This window comes from Pseudorca crassidens, chromosome 6 (genome assembly GCF_039906515.1).
Source record: "Pseudorca crassidens isolate mPseCra1 chromosome 6, mPseCra1.hap1, whole genome shotgun sequence".
Classification (NCBI taxonomy): domain Eukaryota; kingdom Metazoa; phylum Chordata; class Mammalia; order Artiodactyla; family Delphinidae; genus Pseudorca; species Pseudorca crassidens.
Window position 1 is genome coordinate 93,084,252 of NC_090301.1, and position 21,872 is coordinate 93,106,123.

The 21,872-nt window shown below is 40.2% G+C and overlaps 1 protein-coding gene across 3 annotated transcripts in view; it reads left to right on the top strand.

Moving 5' to 3' along the window:
• Nucleotides 1-11,910: 11,910 nt before the first annotated feature.
• DARS1 (aspartyl-tRNA synthetase 1) overlaps nt 11,911-21,872 on the top strand; it is a 67,497-nt gene continuing 57,535 nt past the window's right edge. Inside the window, exons 1-3 of one of the 3 annotated variants that reach the window (XM_067742063.1) lie at nt 11,911-12,009; nt 14,206-14,263; nt 17,766-17,858. In XM_067742063.1, the coding sequence (XP_067598164.1) occupies nt 14,239-14,263; nt 17,766-17,858 (118 nt within the window). In that variant the 5' untranslated portion in view covers nt 11,911-12,009; nt 14,206-14,238. The other 2 variants (XM_067742060.1, XM_067742061.1) reach the window with 2 other exon arrangements.

Below are 21,872 nucleotides of genomic sequence, written 5' to 3' on the forward strand. Positions count from 1 at the left end.
GTGAGGGGATGGAAAAAGATATTCCATGCAAATGGAAATCAAAAGAAAGCTGGAGTAGCAATTCTCATATCAGACAAAATAGACTTCAAAATAAAGACTATTACAAGAGACAAAGAAGAACACTACATAATGATCAAGGGATCAATCCAAGAAGAAGATATAACAACTGTAAATATTTATGCACCCAGCATAGGAGCACCTCAATGCATAAGGCAAATGCTAACAGCCATAGAAGGGGAAATCGACAGCAACACAATAATAGTAGGGAACTTTAACACCCCACTTTCACTAATGGACAGATCATCCAAAATGAAAATAAATAAGGAAACACAAGCTTTAAATGACACATTAAACAAGACGTACTTAATTGACATTTATAGGACATTCCGTCCAAAAACAACAGAATACACTTTCTTCTCAAGTGCTAATGGAACATTCTCCAGGATAGACCATATCTTGGGTCACAAATCAAGCCTTGGTAAATTTAAGAAAATTGAAATCATATTAAGTATCTTTTCTAACTACAATGCTATGAGACTAGATATCAATTACAGGAAAAAAAACTGTAAAAAATAGAAACACACGAAGGCTAAATAATACATTACTAAATAACCAAGAGATCACTGAATAAATCAAAGAGGAAATCAAAAAATACCTAAAAACAAATGACAATGAAAACATTGTCAAAACCAATGGGATGAAGCAAAAGCAGTTCTAAGAGGGAAGTTTATAGCAATACAATCCTACCTCAGGAAACAAGAAACATCTCAAATAAACGACTTAACCTTAAACCTAAAGCAAATAAGAAGGAAGAACAAAAATACCCAAAGTCAGTAAAAGGAAAGAAATCATAAAAAGCAGATCAGAATTAAATGAAAAAGAAATGAAGGAAACAATAGCAAAGATCAATAAAACTAAAAGCTGGTTCTTTAAGAAGATAAACAAAATTGATAAACCATTAGCCAGACTCATCAAGAAAAAAAGGGGGGCTTCTCTGGTGGCACAGCGGTTGAGAGTCCGCCTGCCGATGCAGGGGACGTGGGTTTGAGCCCCAGTCCAGGAAGATCCCACATGCCACGGAGCGGCTGGGCCTGTGAGCCATGGCCACTGGGCCTGCGTGTCTGGAGCCTGTGCTCCACAACGGGAGGGGCCACAACAGTGAGAAGCCCACGTACCGCAAAAAAAAAAAAAGAAAAAAGGGAGAAGACTCAAATCAATAGAATTAGAAATGAAAAAGAAGTAACAACTGACTGACACTTCAGAAATACAAAGGATCATGACAGATTACTACAAGCAAATATATGCCAATAAAATGGACAACCTGGAAGAAATGGACAAATTCTTAGAAAAGCACAACCTTCCAGGACTGAACCAGGAAGAAATAGAAAATATGAACAGACCAATCACAAGCACTGAAATTGAAACTGTGATTAAAAATCTTCCAACAAACGAAAGCCCAGGACCAGATGGCTTCACAGGCGAATTCTATCAAACATTTACAGAAGAGCTAACACCTATCCTTCTCAAACTCTTCCAAAATATAGCAGAGGGAGGAACACTCCCAAACTCATTCTATAAGGCCACCATCACCCTGATACCAAAACCAGACAAAGATGTCACAAAGAAAGAAAACTACAGGCCAATATCACTGATGAACATAGATGCAAAAATCCTCAACAAAATACTAGCAAACAGAATCCAACAGCACATTAAAAGGATCATACACCATGATCAAGTGGGGTTTACCCCAGGAATGCAAGGATTCTTCAATATATGCAAATCAATCAATGTGATACACCATATTAACAAATTGAAGGGTAAAAACCATATGATAATCTCAATAGATGCAGAAAAAGCTTTTGACAAAATTCAAAACCCATTTATGATAAAAGCTCTCCAGAAAGTAGGCATAGAGGGAACCTACCTCAACATAATAAAAGCCATATATGACAAACCCACAGCCAACATCGTTCTCAATGGTGAAAAACTGAAACCATTTCCTCTCAGATCAGGAACAAGACAAGGATGTCCACTCTCGCCACTATTATTCAACATAGCTTTGGAAGTCCTAGCCACGGCAATCAGAGAACAAAAAGAAATAAAAGCAATACAAATTGGAAAAGAAGAAGTAAAACCTCATGTGAGAGAAACACCATTATCCTCATTTTCTGGAGAAAACTGAGAATTAGAGATGTTAAATGACTTTCCTCAAATCACACAGCTGGTGTAGTGGACACTATTGCCTGTACTATTACTACTATGATCTGTTCCTACTCACAACACTTCTGACACCAAATGTATAGGTTTGCCATACCAAGCAACTTCCTGAAGACATCAGTTGGGTGTCCTGCAATTCAATTCAATTCTGACACTATCTGGAGTTAGCACAAGTTAAGGGCTCAGTTCCACAAGGCTGCCCCCTACTTCAGATACCAGTTGTAAGTAGTGGGTTCCCAGGTTACCCACACTTCTGTCTCACGGCTACAAATCAGTGGTTCCTATGACCCCCTCTTCAGTTTTTGTTTTTGAAATTACCCTTCACATTTTATATATTTTTAAGTTTATTATTATTTTGGCTGCATTGGTCTTCGTTGCTGCATGCAGGCTTTTTTTTTTTTTTACCTCTAGTTGCGGTGAGCAGGGGCTACTCTTCGTTGCGGTGCGTGGGCTTCTCACTGCGGTGGCTTCTCTTGTTGTGGAGCACGGGCTCTAGGCATGTGGGCTTCAGTAGTTGTGGCACGTGAGCTCAGTAGTTGTGCCTCTCGGGCTCTAGAGTGCAGGCTCAGTACCTGTGGTGCACAGGCTTAGCTGCTCTGCAGCATGTGGGATCTTCCCAGACCAGGGCTTGAACCCATGTCCCCTGCGCTGGCAGGCGAATTCCTAACCACTGCGCCACCAGGGAAGCCCACCTCCTCCCCAGTTCTGATAATTTGCTGTAATGGCTCACAGAACTCAGGGAAGCATTTTACTTACTATTACTGTTTTATTACAGAGGATATTATAAAGGATCCAATTGAACAGAACCGGATGAAGCAGTCCAGAGGGCAAGGTCCAGAAGGATCCTGAGCACAGGTGCTTCTGTCCCCATGGAGTTGGGTTGCACCACCCTCCTGGCACATGGATGTGTTCACCAACCCTGAAGCTATCCAGACCCCTTCATTTAGGATTTTTATGGAGGTTCCATTAGTAGGCATGATTGATTAAATCACTGGTAGTTTGTGATTAACTCAATCCCCAGACCCTCTCCCCTCCCCAGAGGTCCGGGATGGGGGGTGAAAGTGAGGCTGGAAGTTCCAACCCTCTAATCATCTTGTTGGTTCCCCTGGCAACCAGCCCCCATCCTGGAACTACCTAGGGGCTTTCAGCCACCAATCACCTCATTAACATACACTCAGGTGTGGTTGAAAGGGGCTTGCTATGAATAACAAAAGACACTCCTATCACCTCTATCACTCAGGAAATTCCAAGGATATTAGTAGTTCTGTGCCAGGAACCAAAGATGAAGATCAAATACATATTTCTTACTCTGTCACAATATGACAGCTGTCTACTCAGCATGCATTCTCCATTTCCTCCTTTCTAACAGAATCTGATTTTGTTTAGTATCCATCTCTCTCCCATCTATCCATGTGCTTCCACGGAGGCAACACTCCCAATCCAACCCAGTAACTGGTTCAGGCATGTAATCTAATTTTGGCCAATTAGATGTGAAGGAAAGTTTCATGAAGGGATTTTGAGGAAAGGTTTCCGTGTTTAAGAGAGTACGAAATCCGATGCTGTCATGACTGGATGTGATGCCTGAATTAGCTGCAGCCATCCTGCCACCAGGCTAAGGATGAGACCTGCAGAACTGAGAAAAAGAAAGAACTGCTCAGTCCTTGATGACATTGCTGAGTGGCTGGATCAACCAAACCTGAGCTCTCCCTTCCTCTAAACTCTGTACTATATGAGCAATATGTTCCTTACCGTTGGAAACAGCCTGAGTCAGGTTTCTCTTCCTTGCAGCTAAAGGCATCCTATCTGATTCAGGTGGGAAAGAGGGGTGCTAAGATTTGAATTACATGTAGTCATGAGAGAAGTAATAGCAGAAAGAAGGACAGCAAGGCTGGAGCCAGAATAAATTTGCAATACAAGAACTCAAAAAGCTTGGCAATTCACAAAAGGACAAATATTGCATGATTCCACTTATATGAAACACCTAAAATATTAATAGTTAAAATCATGAAAACAGAGACTAGCAAGATGGTTTCCAGGGAATTGGGGAAGGGGAAATGGTGAGTTGTTTGCTGATGAGCATAGAGTTTCAGTTTTACAAGATGAAAAAGTTCTACAGATCCATTATGCAACAATGTGAATATAGTTAACACTACTGAACAGTACACTTTCAAAAGGTTTAGAGGGTAAATTTTACATTATGTGGTTTTTTAATCACAATTTTTAAAAACAGCTTAGCAAACTGGAGTCATTTAGGCCACACTTCAGAGGCCCTGAAGACATTACTCTGTTGTATAGAACACTGGCATTGTTCCTCTTTCCTTAAATCCCACTGGCTGTTTCCATGCCTAGAATGCTCTTTCCCCAGATAATGTTCATGGCCACATCTCTCATTGCCTTCAAATCTTCAAATGTCACTTTCTCAATGAAGCCTACCATGACCACCATATTTAATATTGCAACCCACCGCATCCTCCCACCCCTCAGCACTCCCATTTCCCTTACCTTCTCTACTTTTTCTTTCTTTTTTAAAAAAAATTTATTATTTATTTATTTATTTTTGGCTGTGTTAGGTCTTCATTGCTGCACACAGGCTTTCTCTAGTTGCGGCGAGCGGGGGCTACTCTTCGTTGTGGTGCGTGGGCTTCTCATTGCAGTGGCTTCTCATTGTGGAGTATGGGTTCTAGGTGCACGGGTTTCAGTAGTTGTGGCATGCAGGCTCAGTAGTTGTGGCTCGTGGGCTCTAGGCTCAGTAGTTGTGGCACACAGGCTTAGTTGCTCTGCAGCATGTGGTATCTTCCCGGGTCAGGGCACAAACCCATGTTCACTGCATAGGCAGGGAGATTCTTAACCACTGTGCCACCAGGGAAGCTCCTCCTTCTTTCTTATTATCACTTTCTAACATGTTATAGAACTTACTTTTTATAATTATTTTTTATTGTCTGCCTCTCTCCTCTAAAAGGTAAGATCTACAAAACCTGGGATCTTTATATTACTTTGTTCCCTGATGTATCCCAAATGCCTAGACTAATGCCTAGCACATAGTTGGCACTCAACAACTATTTGTTGAGAGAACGAATGAACATTAGTCATCGGCTAAAAGTGTTATATGCATTGAGTTTATAAAATAAAATGTGAAAAATGACTTCTGTGCTAAGATGGCAGATCCAGTTCTGCTCCTGCCCCTAGTCCTACAGAAACTAGAATCAAAAGGATGGGAAGACAGAAGGGGAAACCATGCCCCCAAAATTCAGGAAGCTGGAGAGCAGACAGAGCAGTGGTAAACAACTTTGCAGATGTGAAAAGCTGAATCCTAAGGTAGTAGTCAGGATAGCTGAGAATCAACCTAATTTATATCAAAGAAACCTCAGAAGACTCAGGACAAGCAGCACCAACTACCTCTGCAAATGTAGGTGGGGAGGAGAAGTTACAATAAGGAAAACTACATGAGAAGTATGATTCCTATATCCCTCCTAACTCCACTCTTTTGGCAACAGTTCTCTTCCACTCTGACATGATGTATTCTCTAGAGAGGGTGAAAGAGTAGGTCCTTGGACTTTAGGAACTGGGTGCTGCACCAAAACTAGGGGGATTCAGTGACCACATGCATGTCGAATGCTGAATATTCCCAGAACATTGGCAGACCTTTACTCTTCAGGCAGGAGATTAGAAGAGTTTTATCCTGAACAATCTGACCAGAGAGGGGGAAAGATCTAAAGATACTGACACCTAGGGTCACCGATTAAATGGCCCAACCAGATCATTACACAGTAAAACCTGAAAATGGCAAACCCCAGTCAAATGCTCAGAGCTTCTAATTAGCTTTTTAGTCCCCACTTTTAACATGAACTGACAATCAAAGATTCACCCATAAACAAATGAGTGAATGAATGGACGGATGTTACAACATCACAATATACAGGACATACAAATTAAAAGAAATAAGGATTCACCAGACAGCTAACGTGGGTCTCTAACATGGAAGATAGAGACCAAAAACAAACAGAAAGCAATTTGTAAGACATGGGCTATGCAGAGAGAATACTTTAAAACTTACCCCCCAAAATCACCTTATTAATATGTTCAGAAAGATGAGATATTGCATTCAGGTAAAAAGATCAGGATTCTATTCTTTTAAAACAATTTCAGAGAACAAAATGGTACTTGGGGAAATTATATACATGATGGCAGAAATGAGAAAATCTCAACTGAAAGATTAGAAGATAAAGCTGAAGAAAGCTCCCCAAAAGCAGTTCAAAAAGGCAAGGAGATGGAAAATGGAGAAAAATGATAAGAAAATAAGATGACCAGCTCAAAAAGGTCAATATTTGAATAATAAGAAGTCAAGAAAGAGAGCAGAGAGGAAATGAAAGGGAGAGAATCATCAAAGAAAATTTTCAAGAAAATGCCCCAGAACTAAGTAAGTGACTGTTCAGATTGAAAAGCCTGCTGAGTGTCCAGCACAATGTTGAACTTAGACCCACAGGATGGTACACATTGTGAAATTCCAGAGAATTAGGAACAAAGCAAAGGACCAGTGGTAATTTACATAGCAGATATCCTGCAAACTTCTTTTTCCCAGGGGAAAAAGCATCACATACAAAGGATTAGGAATCACAGTGGTGCTTGAAACCTTTTAACAGCAACACCTAGAATGGGTCCATGGGTCCCATGGTCATTTTCCTGGTCCCTAAGTGCATAGTTTGGAATGGACACATTTGGTAGCTGGCAGAAGCCCACACTGGTTCCTGACAACACAGGAACACACAAGACAAGCAAGGCCAAGTTCAAACCCTGACGGATTTGCTCAGTAAAGGTATGACAACCACTTTTATATTTAAACAGTTTGCTACTTACTTACAGTAAAAAGAATAGCCAAAGGTGCCACCCCAGCTTGGTCCTTGTCCTACACACCAAAAAAGGATAACACTGAAACAAAAGGGACCAGATGATTGCAACGTGACTCATGGGACACCCTGTTGCTGAGGAGGCTGGACTTCAGCTATGGAGTTTTACACTGTGTAGCTCCACTGGTGAGAGGCGGGTGGCTGAAAGTCCCATACTTGATCAGACAGCCTCCCAGAGGAGACAGGGAAGCCAGTGGGAGACGGCTTCTCATCCCCTTGTTATAGGAGGATCACAAGGTGTTTTTCCAAGACAGATTAGCTGCACTTCAAGTCAGCCCTTGCCTATGTGGCTTATTTGGATACCTGCAGGGAGGTCAGGTGACAAGGCAGAACTGTTCCCTTACACCTCCTTGGCCTGTGGGTTAAGGGTATCATATTGCAGAAAGCTAATAGGAAAACTCTTCAGTCTGCTTCCCCTGTCCCCAGCCAGGACAGTAAATCATAGAGTATCACATCCCCAGGGGGAATGGCAGTCTCTGAGTGCAACCCTTGAAGACCTGATAGCTGATAGTCCCCATCATATTCCTGTTTTCACCAGTCTGGCTCTGGCAAAAAGCAGACCAATCCAGGAGGTTGACAGTTGACTACTGCAAATTCAACCAAGTCGCAGCTTTAGTTGCAGTTGTATCTTCACTAGAGCAGATTCACAAGACCTTATGATATGTGGCCACTGATCTGGCAAATTTTTTGCTCCCATCACTATCAGGAAGGAGAGCCAGAAGCAAAGTATTGCCCCAGGGCTATGTCCTAAATAAGAATAATCTATCAAGGTAAGGGGATCAAGGTAAGGAAGAAATTCACATAGAGGCTTCACGGGCAATGGAAAGATGGAAAGTTAAGATTCCTACCCTAGCTAAGGGACACTATATGGGAGTTTTACTCAGATTTCTGACCATCAGTTCATATATTAGGACTATACCTAATGGAGGGAATAAAAGCTTTAAAAAAAATCCTAAAATGGAACAGCTTCATAGACCTCCTTCTATGTTGGAATCTCATGAGTATGATAGAATGTTTCCTTGATCACAAAGGTTCAGCGCTGCTCCCTGAGGAGTGAGTAAATTATCCTGCCCTGTTGAACTCAAGAATGGCCATGTGACTTGTGTGGCCAATGAAATAGAAGTAGAATGTGAAATATGTCACCTTCAGGCAGCCACTTTAAGAGCTAGGTTCTCTTTCACCTATCTCTGTGATCACGGAAGCATGTGTCAAGACGGAGCATCTATCAACCTAGATCCCTAAGTGACTACAGGAGCACAGCCCCTTTGCTAACCTACTACAGACATAACATGAGCAATAAATAGGTTTTGTTTTAAGTTGCTGAGATTTGGGCGTCAGTCTGTTAGTAACTAACACAGCATGTCTAAGCAATCCTGACCAGATAAGAGGAGGCTCTCCCTTAGAGTCTGCTTATCTGCCCAAAGCCCAGATCTTCTTGGCCTTTGCAGTGGACATTTGTAGTTGCCTTTCCAGGATCCATTTCCCTGTCCCATAGCTTCTGACAGTGGTTTCCACATGATTCCAGTAAAGCTAACTCTGTCCCAAGCTCCAGGGGAAATTCTACCTAGGCTAAACCAATCAGAACATTCCATTTCCCTGACCATAAGGATTAGGTCAGTAGTGGACACGTGCCCTTAACTGGCCCATTCAAAGTGAGTCTTAGGGCTCTTTCTGGGAATGCACATACTTACCAATATTACAACGATTTTCACATTTCTTTATCATTAGTTACACACTGTCTAAGTGGAATATGTATTATTGAGAACCAGGATCCTAATTTATCTTTTTATTGCCAGAACCTGGCATAATGGTTGGCACAAAGTAGATGCTTATAAATAATCATTGATCAATTAAAAGGGGAATAAAATTTACTCCTTTTCTTTAAACTTCACTCCTCAAATTTCAGGGCCACCTATCTATCTGCATAGCCACATTCAACTATTTGCATCTCTGTCCTTTCCTCCATCCTGATTTAAGAATAAATGATATGCCCAATGTTGGCCTTTCAAAAACCTACAGGTAAAAATTTCCTTCTCATTTGCCTGGGATATGTATGGCATTTGTATGGCAGATCTCTTCTGGGCTCCCTTCTGCTGAGCAGTGTCAGCACCAAAATCCCCACACTGACTGAAGTAACTGTCTGCCTCTTTGTGACTGTACCATACCGGCCACGTGCTACTGCAGAAGTCTCAGTTCCATTACCAGTTCATGGGTTCTTCCTAAATGGGTCCTTAAAATGCCCAGAAATAATACCAAATACCAAACAACCTCCAGGACAATTCTAACCTTTCCCGTTCTCCTCAAATCACCGATCTTCCTTTTCTCCCTCCCCTCGAACCCCTAACCCCAACATTCATAACTTAGCCTCCTCCAGGGAAAACAGAAGTCATCACATGGGAGTTCTCTCATATTCCTAAAAACAAGTATCTACAATATCCTATCCTCACCTCCAGTTGTGATAGAGGAAGCGTCCCTCCTCCCCTTGTCCCACCTCCTGTTTTGAATCCTAACTCTCCCTTATAAAAAAAAACTTACACCATCTCTCAATCCTTCTCTCTCGCATATTCATCTACTTTTTCATGAATCCTTCCCATTAGTTTTTTTTTTTTAAGATTTTTTTGATGTGGACCATTTTTAAAGTCTTTATTGAATTTGTTACGATATTGCTTCTGTTTTATGTTTTGTTTTTTGTTTTTGTTTTTTTTTTTTTGGCCCCGAGGCATGTGGGATCCTAGCTCCCTGACCAGGGATTGAACCCACACCCCCTGCATTGGAAGGAGAGGTCTTAACCACTGCACCTCCAGGGAAGTTCCCCCATTAGTTGTTTTGTTTTGTTTTGTTTTGTGCGGTACGCAGGCCTCTCACTGTTGTGGCCTCTCCCATTGCGGGACACAAGCTCCAGACGCGCAGGCTCAGTGGCCATGGCTCACGGGCCCAGCCGCTCCGCGGCATGTGGGATCTTCCCAGACCGGGACACGAAGCTGTGTCCCCTGCTTTGGGAGGAGGACTCTCAACCACTGCGCCACCAGGGAAGCCCCGCCCCCCCCCCATTAATTTTAAATGCACTCAAGTCTTCTCTTACAAAAAGCTTCACTTGACTTATTCCCCATTAGCTACAACCTATATTATTCCTTCCCCTCTCATCCAATCTTCTCATTATCTCCTGAAGAGAGGAAAAGCATTGAGGTATAGTGGTTAAGAACATAGATCCTGGCACCACACTACTTGATCTGAAACACATTGTTTAATGGCTCTGCGACCATGGGCAAGTTACTTCACCTCCCTCTGCCTCAATTTCCCCATATGCAAAAAGATTATAATATCATCTCTCTGGTGTAAGCATTAAATGAGTTAGTATTGATATATGTGAAACACCGACAACAGTGCTTGGCACAGTAAGCACTATATAAAGGTTTGCTATATTCCTTTTACTTTTATTTCTTCACTTTCACTCACTTTTCAGCCCATTCTGATCCCATCACTTCACCATGAAGTGTTTACTAAGAACACCAATGACGTCTATGTTGCTAAATCCAACTATTTTTCAGTCATCATCTTACTTAAGGTCTAGGCAGCAGTTGACAATGTTAACACTCTCTTCTTAGAACATTCTCTTTCCTAGTCCAGGGCTTCAACTACCACCTACCCGCCAGTGTCTTGCCCATCTTTATCTGGAACCCAGACCTCTCTTCTATGCTCCAGATCCCACAAAGCCAGAGGTCACCTGGATATTCTCCCCTTGAAGGTCTCAAGGGCATCTCATATGCACTACATCCAAAACTGAGCCATGGCCTTTCTCTCCCTAACTCCCTCTGGCTTAAATATTCTTTAGGCCCCTCTTCATTTGGCTGACCCCTACTCCTACTTTAGAGTTTAGATGAAGCATCACTTCCTCAGAGAAGCCTGAGGTGAATGCCCTAAAAGAAACTTTCATAGCACTTGGTACCTCTACTTCATACCTGCAATTAGATGATAAGCTACACAAGTACAGGGACCATGCCTGTCTTCTCACTATTCTATCCCAGGACCTGAATGCAGTAGCCTCCAGAGCCCTTTCATTTGCACTAGGCTCTATCTGCACTCCTGAACAAGTATAAAGTGTGCCACTTTGTGCCAGGCTAAGACTACTAGTATAGTTAAAACTTGACAAAGTGCAAAGAAGCATAGCAGAGGAAATAGTATTTAACCAAGCCCCCAAATTACTTTTAGTTGCAATAAGAGGCTCATGGATGGCAATTTTTTTTTTAAGCCTAACTTGGGGAGATTCATCCATTGGACAACCAACATTTTGCATCGCCTCTAACTGTGCAACAGGTCCAGGCAATCAGAGCAATTATGTGTGGGTTTCCGCCATTGTGTTTACACCTATCACTTGGGTACCAGTACCCAAACCTACCTTAGCAAGCCAACTGCCTATAACTCAGCACTCCTGTGTCCCAGTACATAGCAGCTTTTTGCGACGAGGTCTGCCATGAGTCCAGGCAGCTACACTGTCACTGGGGAGTCTTGAAGGCGGAGAAGTTCAAGGGAGGAAAAGTCGAGTTCTGAGCATGGGTGGATGTTTTAGTGAACAAGCCGCTCTTAAAGCACGGAGGAGTAAATAATAGGGCTGAAAGACAACACAGTAGACTTCGCAGGTATGACAGGGCTGAAAAGTGAAGGCTTACAAGGGCGCGCCTCCTGGTACCGTGGGACCCGTTGCCTCAGAGTCAATCCCGCGAGACTATAATTCCCGGGGATTCCCTCTTAACTCCAGGCAAACACCCGTAGGGGCGGGGAAAGAAGAGAGACGTCGGCGCGCAGCCGTCCGCTTTACAGCACTCCGGGATCTCGAGAGAACTGCGGTTCTCGCGATCTTTCCGGAGCCGACCCTCCACAAGGATTCCGAGTGCGTGTGCCGAAACGGGAGGGCAGGGAGGGTTCTGACTCTGCGGGAGGGAGAATCCCCTTTGGCCTGCTCTACGGAAGCCTGCGAGGGAGGGCGGCGTTCGCTGCGTAGTCCAGTTGCCCAGATGCCCAGCGCCAGCGCCTGCCGCAAGAGTCAGGAGAAGCCGCGGGAGATCATGGACGCGGCGGAAGTGGGTTTCCTCCTTCCTTGGGCCTGGGAGGACAGACCCCTGGGCCAGACCGCGCTGAGGGAGGGAGTATGGTGAGCGGGGCCCTAGCCTCTGGATCCCTGTCAGCACTTTGCGTGCAGGCCGCGAGCCTGGGATCCGGGCGCCCAGAGCCCTCACCGGGCCTCCAGGGCCCTTGTCCGAGCAGCGTGGCCAGACCCACTCCGGATCGCATTTCTCACTGGGGCCCCTGGGAGACCTGGCCTGCAGGAAGCGTGTCCCGGGACTGGGGGATGGCGGGGGGGCGCCGTAAAGTACCAACTGCCCCGGAAGTAGGAGCGGCGGGGTGACATTTAACCTCCCTGAGTTAGGCACGTCCTTCGAGTAATCCATCTCTTCCCCGGAAATTTTTAATGTCCACTAGTAATCGATTTTTGCTCTGCCCTCGTGTTGCTAATGTTTTTCAAGTAATGACAGTACTTCGTAAAACGATCTGCCAGCATGTTTTAATGACCATTTTCCATGTGACAGCTTTAAAGAACACTTGTCATTTTTATTTTCTTTCTTCCCCTAAGTAACCCAAGTAAGGTAGGTAGGGAAGTTTGCAGAGAATGCGTTTGAAGTCTTTGAGATGATGTGACCCAAAATCATCTATGTAATTCATAATACCCTGCGGTCCTTCAGTGCTTTTCGGAAGTGAAAGTTTGAAACCATTCTACAAGTTATGTGTGCTCTTAGTGAAATTGGGATCCCTACCTGGCTCCTTATTTTTCTTTTGAGGAAATATGAATTTGTGATAAACTGCGTAAGGCCATTTTAAGAACATTAGATGGAATAAGGGATGCTGAAATATGAACAGTACTAATAAGCGACCCCCTTTTTTCTGTTCACCTGCTGTAACCTATTTATGCTGCCCTCCTGCTACATTGTGTGACTGTATCTTTCTGTTAGGGCTGGAGTTATCTTCGTCTTTAAGGTGTATTTTTTTTATTTCGCAAAAAAATGAAAAAACTTCATTAAACACCTTAACATGTTGTCTGGTTTGTTTTGGTATAAACACAAAATCTAATATCTTCCAAATCTAAAGGAGAGGATTCCAACAAATAGCTGTAGTGACAGAAACTAATTGTTTCATCCACATCCTAAGTTACCTTGTAAATTTTAAGGAAACCATTTTTGTGTATTCTTGATCTGATTAGTTATATAAACCACCTTTGCAGATAGTGTAGGTCTATGTATAAGGTAGACATTGTGGCAGAGTTATATAACTTTATAGCTAGAAGGATCTTAAGAGATCATTTTCTAGATAAAGTAAGATTAAAATAAAAGGCCACTTACCAATTTAATAAGTATAGTTTGTTAATAACAATCTGGACTCTAGGTCTCCTTTCTCCTGTTCCTGACTTAAAATCTGTAACAAGAATTTTGGTGTCATACTGTCAGTGTTGAACCACTTAAACCTGAAATCATGAAGATGGTTTTTAGAAACAGGAAGCTGGTGAATTTTTTTGATGATGTTTTACAAAAGGAAAGTTGTAGTTAGCTTATATCCAGCATCTCTGATTTCTAAAAACTGGACATCTGGTACTCAGAAAGCCTACCCCTAAATGTTTGTTCTCTTTGAACATCTCTTCCTGTAATAGGAAGTTAATAAAACTGTGGTACCTCATCCTTCTCCCTTCACAGAGGAAATTTATAACTCTGCTTTGAAGTAGTTTATAATCTCCTTTTTGAAGAAAGTAGTTAAGATGTGTTGTACATGTGTGTAAATTTTATTTGAGAGTGCTATTTTGTATGGTATATCGATCCAGGAGTGGTGATCTCCAAAACAAATTAACCAGAAGCTGGGTCTGTGGAGTGCATATGTAAATGATATGACAGATTTCCACACTTTAAAACTACTACTCTGAATTGATAAAATGGTCCTGAAAGTTTAAATGAATTCATCTATTTCTGTTATTTGTATTTCTGTGTTTACTATGCTATTAGTGTTTAAATAAAAAGTCATAATGTAAAAATGTTTTTTGTAGGATTATGCAAAAGAAAGATATGGAGTATCTTCAATGATACAATCACAAGAAAAACCAGGTTAGTAGTTACGTGATAAAAAAAATTTTTTTTTCTTTTTAATTCCAGGAAAGTTCTTTATGAAGTTTTAAGTAAGGTTGACATAACTGAAGGCATAGTTCTGAAAAGCTTAAATGCCAAGCATATGCCATAACCCTGCACAGACATTGTCAATTTAGGGTCCCTAATCTCGATAAGGAAGAAAATATGTTAAATCAGTATATTTTATTTTATTTATTTATTTTTAGTATATTTTAAATGGTAAATTATATTACAAAGGTATTCCTAGGTAGTCATGTAAAAGATTTGACTCTGGCCTAGGAGATAAAAGATAGATAGTAGCTGCCTTCATCATATGCAACCTTTTTTGCACGCTTTGTGAAGCTACCTCCTTTACTTTCCTCCTTGACTTTATTATATTTCTTTGAAATTGACTTGTTAATTGTTTCTCTCAGACCTGTAGGTTTTCTATTTGTAAACATTTGTCTTCCTTTTGTTTCTATTTTATATATGCGATTTCAACAAAGTTATCCTACTCAACTATTTAACGATCATTTTTCTTTTGTTAGACACCCCAAATTATGTCTTTCAAACTTTGGTACAACTGCAGACCTTTAAGCTCTGGCCCATTGGAAGCACTAAGTACTTCTAATTTAGATGCCTGCCTGTGAATTTGATGCTTTGAAAATAATATACCCCAAGTCAAATTTAATTGTTATTTTTGGATTTAATTTATTGCGTGATCACAAAACCACTTTTCCTTCCCAACTTTGTTGGAAAAGTGTGCAGTGAAAGGGCAAAATAGGTTGCTAAGAATAAACCATTTCGAAAGAGAAAGATAGTGAAGTAAAGTAATTGAGTATAAAATGGGATACAAGCAATATAGTATAGGACAGGACTACCCCTGCCAGAACAAGCAGGAGGGGTCATATGAGACTCTTTTTCGGCTTAACTGTCTTCCTGAACTGGACTTCCTTGATCTCTAATGCAAAAAAATCTTATTGGAATTTGTCTCTTACATAAGCCCCAGTCACCCTTTGCCATGATTACTATTCCTATTTAGCTAGCAAATCCAGACTACTTAGAGTCTTCCAGTTACAAGCTCTCCCCACCAAAAGGAGGATAAACTACCTACGTAATCTGATTACATTAACTAACAGTAAAATTCTGTGCTTAGTTTTACCTCTGTTAAAATCATAATACATTGTTCAACATAAAGTTTTCTTTCCTGTCTGCTTCCATTTCTCCACATTCTTTCATTCTAATACCAGTGACTTAACCATGGAGGAGGTAGTAGTTTTTCAAACTGAAACCCTACTGCCACTGATCTTTGCCTCGGCCAGTCATACTGGTGGGAGTGTGACATGCGCCTCAGGTATGTGTGGATATGTTAAAGATTGAGAACCCCTATGCTAATTAATTGTAATGACACATGAAAGAAGGGCCATTACTCTTTCTTTTCCAAAGTACTATTAAAATTACCATAATCATGCCACTTATTTATAAGTCTATTCTTTTAGACTTATGTTTTTCTGTTTTGTTTGGTTTTGAGTTTTGATTGCCTAGTAAGTCGTTTGCTTTTTCAATCTTGGCATTTTCAGATCTGTCTTTTAAAATTGCTTTGTCTGTCTTTTCTCTTTCACACTTGGTTTTGTCTGAGTTTACACAGCAGACATGGAAGTTGGCTTAACTCATAAGGTCCATGGACAGAGTTTTGCAGAAATCCTCTTGTGATGCCTAATGCTTCAAAATTTCTCATTCACTCTCTTTGCTTTTGGTGATGAAATCTATGGTATTCTCCTGTAAATCAGGGTCTCTCTAAGCTACATCTTTACTTCGAGAGACAAATTATAAATACATTTAGACAAAGTAGGTAAAATATATTTATAATTTGATTTCATTATAATATCCCCCACAAAGGTATTTTTAGTATTATAGTAACTAGGATTTACTACATGTCATACTGACAAATTTGGTTACAATTAGGCACCATAATCCTTGAGAATAGTGGTCTTTTATCATTCATGATGTTGTAGTATCATTTCTATTAAAATATTTAAAATTAATACTTATATCTTTTTCTTTAATATTCAAATTATTGCATATTTAGAACAATAATAGAATAATTTCTGGATCATTTTGGGATCATGATTGCCTTGTATCACTATCTTCACATCGTAGTTTTTCACAGTTTTCCTGTTTGGGGGATGCTAGATAGATGTAGTACTTTGTTATTAGCATTGGGGGGCATAATTGTTGGGGTTCACCGATAGCCAGAAGGGGAATTTATTGGTTCACATACCTGTAGGAAACAAAGTGTGAGATGGCATAAGGCATGATAGGATTTAGAGGTTTGAGCATTATCTGTGGGGCTTTCTGTCTACTTCTTGGCTTTGCATCCATTAGGCTGTTGACCTCATTCTCTCATCCTGCAAATTCAGGTAGTAGGAAAGATGGTGGCTGCAGCCCTGGGCTTACACCATCTCAGCTCAGCGACCCCAGGGAAGACAGGTTCATTCCCATTATCTGTATATTAAGTACCAGAGAAGGACTTTGATTAGCTCAGTTTGAGTAACATGCCCTTCTCTGGATGAGTCAGTGTGTCCTGGGGAACGAGGTACTGTGACTGTCCAGGCCTGGCAGAGAATTCCCCCATGTGGCTAGCTGACTTACATACTATGGCAGGCAAGCAAAAATACCATGTCCACTTAGGCACAGGCAGTTCAACACAGGCTGTATTTGGCTTTATAAGTCATTGAAGTGTTCAGGAGATTTGCATTTTGAAATTATCTCTTTGACTCCAGTGTAGACTGAATTAGGGGGTCAGGGGATTGCCAGTTAGAAGGCTTTTGCTAATTTGAAAATATATGTGCACCCTTATGTTCACTGCAGCATTATTTACAATAGCCAAAATATGAAAACAACCTAGGTGCCTATCAACAGATTAATAGATATAGAAGATGTGGTCTATATATTTAATGGGTACTACTCAGCCATAAAAAAAAAGATGAAATCTTGCTATTCGCAACAACATGGATGGACCTTAAGGGTATAATGCTAAGTGAAATAAGTCAGACAGAGAAAGACAAATACTGTATGATTTCACTCATATTTGGAATGTAAAAGTAAGTAAATAAATAAATGAACAAACTAAACCAAACAACAAACACATAGATAAAGAGCAGAGTAGTGGTTACCAGAGGGGAAGGAGCATGGGGGGAGGGTGAAATGGGTAACAGGGTCAACTGTATTGTAATGGATGGAAAGTAAACTTTTGGTGGTGAGCATGCTGTAATGTGTATAGATGTTGAAATACAATGTTATAAACATGAAACTTACGTGATGTTATAAACCAATGTTATAAACCAATTAAAAAGAAAAGCAAAAGAAAAAAGTGTTGCTAGATATTGAGAATCATTTAAGATAATACCAAGTACTATGCTAGCTATCAAATCAAAATAATTTTGATCTTGATCTCTTTGTAAATTCTGAATTACAAGATTGTTTCATTTATTTGCTGCAGATCGAGTTTTGGTTCGAATTAGTGACTTGACAGTACAAAAAGCTGATGAAGTTGTTTGGGTGCGTGCAAGGGTTCATACAAGCAGAGCTAAAGGTAAGATTGATTAAATGATTACAGCTTTTTTGGTAATCATTGAATTTTTTGTTTTGCAGATTTCTCACAGATCAAAGTAAATCTTCAAAAACAAAACAAAAACACCTGTTTTCCTTCTTAAATCACTATAAACTATTAGTCCATGGTTAGTTAATTTTAGGTTCTTATAAGACATCCTTAAAAACAATTTAGCCTTAAAACTCAGATGAAATCTAAGACTCTAAGGTACTTTTCTAGCACCTCTCAAAAGTTTAATTTTTTGAAGTAAAGAGTGTTTTTTCAGAAGTTTTTCATTTGTTAATATTCTTACATTTGTAATATTTAGATAGGGAGAGAGTTAGGAGAAAGATAAGGCTAAGACTGGGTTGTCTAGTACTCACTGGCTACATTTAGCTATTTAAATTAAAATTAAAATTCTATATCTCAGTCACCAGCTGTATTTTGAGTGCTGGTGGCTCCTGTATTGGACAGAAAGGACAAATACAACATTTTTTTTTTTTTTTTTTTTTTTTTTGGCAGTATGCGGGCCTCTCACTGCTGTGGCCTCTCCCATTGCGGAGGCTCCGGACGCGCAGGCCCAGCGGCCATGGCTTACAGGCCCAGCCGCTCCGCAGCATGTGGGATCCTCCCGGACCAGGGCACGAACCCATGTCCCCTGCATCAGCAGGCGGACCCTCAACCACTGCGCCACCAGGGAAGCCCACAAAATATTTTTATCATTGTAGAAAGTTCTCTTGGACAGTACTAAGAATTTAGCATTAACAACAAAGGAGAAATATTAGGGGAGTTTAGACAAACCTCAGTTCCTTATGGAAAATTGTCCTAGCCTAGTGTTCCAAATTGTCTGAAAGTATTAGTGACACTTATATTGGTTTATAACTTTATACTTTTCACACAGTTTTTCACACTCGATCATCCCCACAAATTTGTGAAGTAGGCAGAATAGGCACTGTTATTCCACTTTATAAATGAGGAGACTAAGGCTCAGAATGATAAAGCTCCTTGCCCAAACTCTCATAGTAATTGGTGGAATATGAAAAGAATTCAGAAGCTTTTTAGGACACCTTCTGTCTCCCTAGCAGAGTTAATTACTTCTGTACTATTTACTGCATTCTGTGGTACAGCATTTCTTACTCTGTGTTTTAAAATATTTATTATAGAATTAATACAGGCCCATTATTTTTTAAATTCCAACATTTTATACATATATATCTTACTCTCTCAGGATCACTACTATTAAGAGTTTATCGGGAATTCCCTGGCAGTCCAGTGGTTAGGACTCTGCACTTTCCTTTTTCTTCTTTCTTTTTCTTTTTTTCTTTTTCTTCTTCTTCCCTTCCTTCCTTCCTTCCTCCCTCCCTCCCTCCCTCCCTCCCTTCCTTCCTTTCTTTTCTTTCTTTCTTTCACGCATGCTATGCCAGTTCTTAGTTGCAGCACGTGGGATCTTTGTTGCCGTGCGGGATCTTTTAGTTGCAGCATGTGGGATCTAGTTCCCTGACCAGGGATTGAACCTGGGCCCTCTGCATTGGGAGTACAGAGTCTTAACCACTGGACCACTGGGGAAGTCCCAGGACTCTGCACTTTCACTGCCAAGGGCCCAGGTTCAATCCCTGGTCAGGGAACTAAAATCCCACAAGCCACATGGCGTGGCAAAAAAAAAAAAAAAAAAGAGTTTATCTATTCTTCCAGTATCCTCCCCCAAATAGATGAATACTGTTGGACTTTGAGAAGAATGCTAGTTGATTTGCCTTCCTGAAAGGTTGGGCCATTTATTTGACCAATAGATAATCACATTGTACTGTAATCCTTCATTTACTTGTCTTTCTCCCATTGGATTAGGAACCTTTGTTCTCCAAACTGGCACCTTGTTTCCTAAACATAGTTATTTAGCAAATTAAAAGATAGAATGCTCTCCAAACTGGCACCTTGTTTCCTAAACATAATTATTTAGCAAATTAAAAGATAGAATGCACGCTACATGTAAGCCTGAACCAAAAATACTTCCCTTCACACTCATCCAAAAAATGGAACAGTTTGAATATGAGTAAGGACAACTGCAGTGAGTTGAGACACATCAGATATGTTTAAATCCCTAAGTTTATAATAATGCTAAGGCAAACAAACAGAAAACCTAGTTGGTCATCAATGGAACAAGCTCATTATTTTCAAATCTGGTAAATACTAAAGTGGAAGTATCATTTCTGTATGAATTGTATATCACTGGCTAACCAATTGGTAGATACGGGGAAGTGTCTCTTTAGAGAAGTGTCCAGCTAATAAAATGAAGAATATTGGAACATCATCATTTTGCCCCCAGTGAATTATCTAGACATTGATCATCAGTGATTGCTAACGACATAATAGAGAGACAACCAGAAATATTTTATGTCTATTTATGAAAGAACACAATACCACCCAATGAAGTAGTCTTGCCCAAAGAATTGTTCCTGAATCTCATTAAGCCTTTAGCAATAACCAGCAATTTACAAGACAAAGGAACATGTTAAATGACAACGGAGGTGCAATCAGCACAGTCTAGTAGTAAACTACTAGGCAAAAACGACCTGGTCTCTTCAAGAAATAAATTGAAAGGGAAGGGGGTACCTATGGATTAAAACAGATTTAAGATGTCTCTCAACCAATCACTTATTTGGATCCTAATTTAAATCTACAGTAAAAAAAAAAGACACTGAGACTTGGATATTTGAACATTGACTGGATATTTGGTGTTAAAAAATTTTTTTTTCAGTTGAAATAATAGTACTGTTGTAACATTATTTTTAAAAAGATCTTCTCTCTTAGGGATCCTTACTGAATTATGTATGGATGAAATAATAGAGGGTTTGCAGGGGTTTGCTTCAAAATAGTACAGGAATTGAGGGATAAGTGGATTGGGGCAGAAGTTGAGGAATGAGTGGATTGGAGCAAAGCTGAAACAAGAATGGCCATGAATTGATAACTGTTGAGGTACGTGAGGATTGTAGGTAGGTGTTGATATCATTTACAAATAACGATCATTTTGTCCTTTTCTTTCAAATGTTTATCTTATTTCTTGTTTCTCTGCAATAATCAGTGGATTCTCCAGTATTGCAGGGATTCTCACAATGAGGAATTTTTTAAACAGTGGAGATATAAATTCCTGCTGAGTTATTTCATGACTTTAGGTGTTCTGCATAAAATGTCATTACAAAACAATGCCAAAGTTTAAAAAGTAGGTCAAAAGAAGTTTTCTTCTAGTCCAAGTTTTCTGTTATCAGAAGCAGGTATTAAATTTTATCAGACCTTTTCCAGAAATTATTTCCCTCAAAATATCATGCTGGAAAAAAAAAATCATGCTGAATATATTTATACAGAGATTCATTATACGATTCTCTTTGCTTTTGTGTTTGTTTGAAATTTTCCACATAATAAAAAATTTAAAATACAGTTGATCTTCATTATTCACGGATTGTATATTTGCAAATTCACCTACTTGCTAACATGTATTTGTAACCCCAAAATCAGTACTTGCAGTGATTTCACTGTCATTCACAGACATGCCAGACATTCGCATGAGCAGAGTGGTAAGAAATTTGAGTCTCCCAGTGCACACATTTTCAGCTGAGATTAAAAACAGTGAAGCTCTGCCTTGTATCAGCTCTCATAAACAAGTGTCCTTTTCACAGTCTATTTAATGCCACGTTCTTCACAGCCTTGTGCTTTTTGTTGGTGATTTGACTGTTTAAAATGGCCCCCAAGCATAGTGCTGAAGTGTTTTCTAGTGTTCCTAAATGCAAGAGACTCATAATATGCATTATGGAGAAAATACTAGTTGTTAGCTAAGTTTTGTCCAAGCATGAGTTATAGTGCTGTTGGCTGTGAGTTCTATGTTAATGAATCAACTATATATATTTTAAATAAGGTGTCTTTAAACAGAGATACATACAGAACAAATTTGTGTATTGATGGACTGATGAAAATATTATAACCAGACATTCACAGAAACCTCACCCTATATTTCCCCTAGGAGCAATG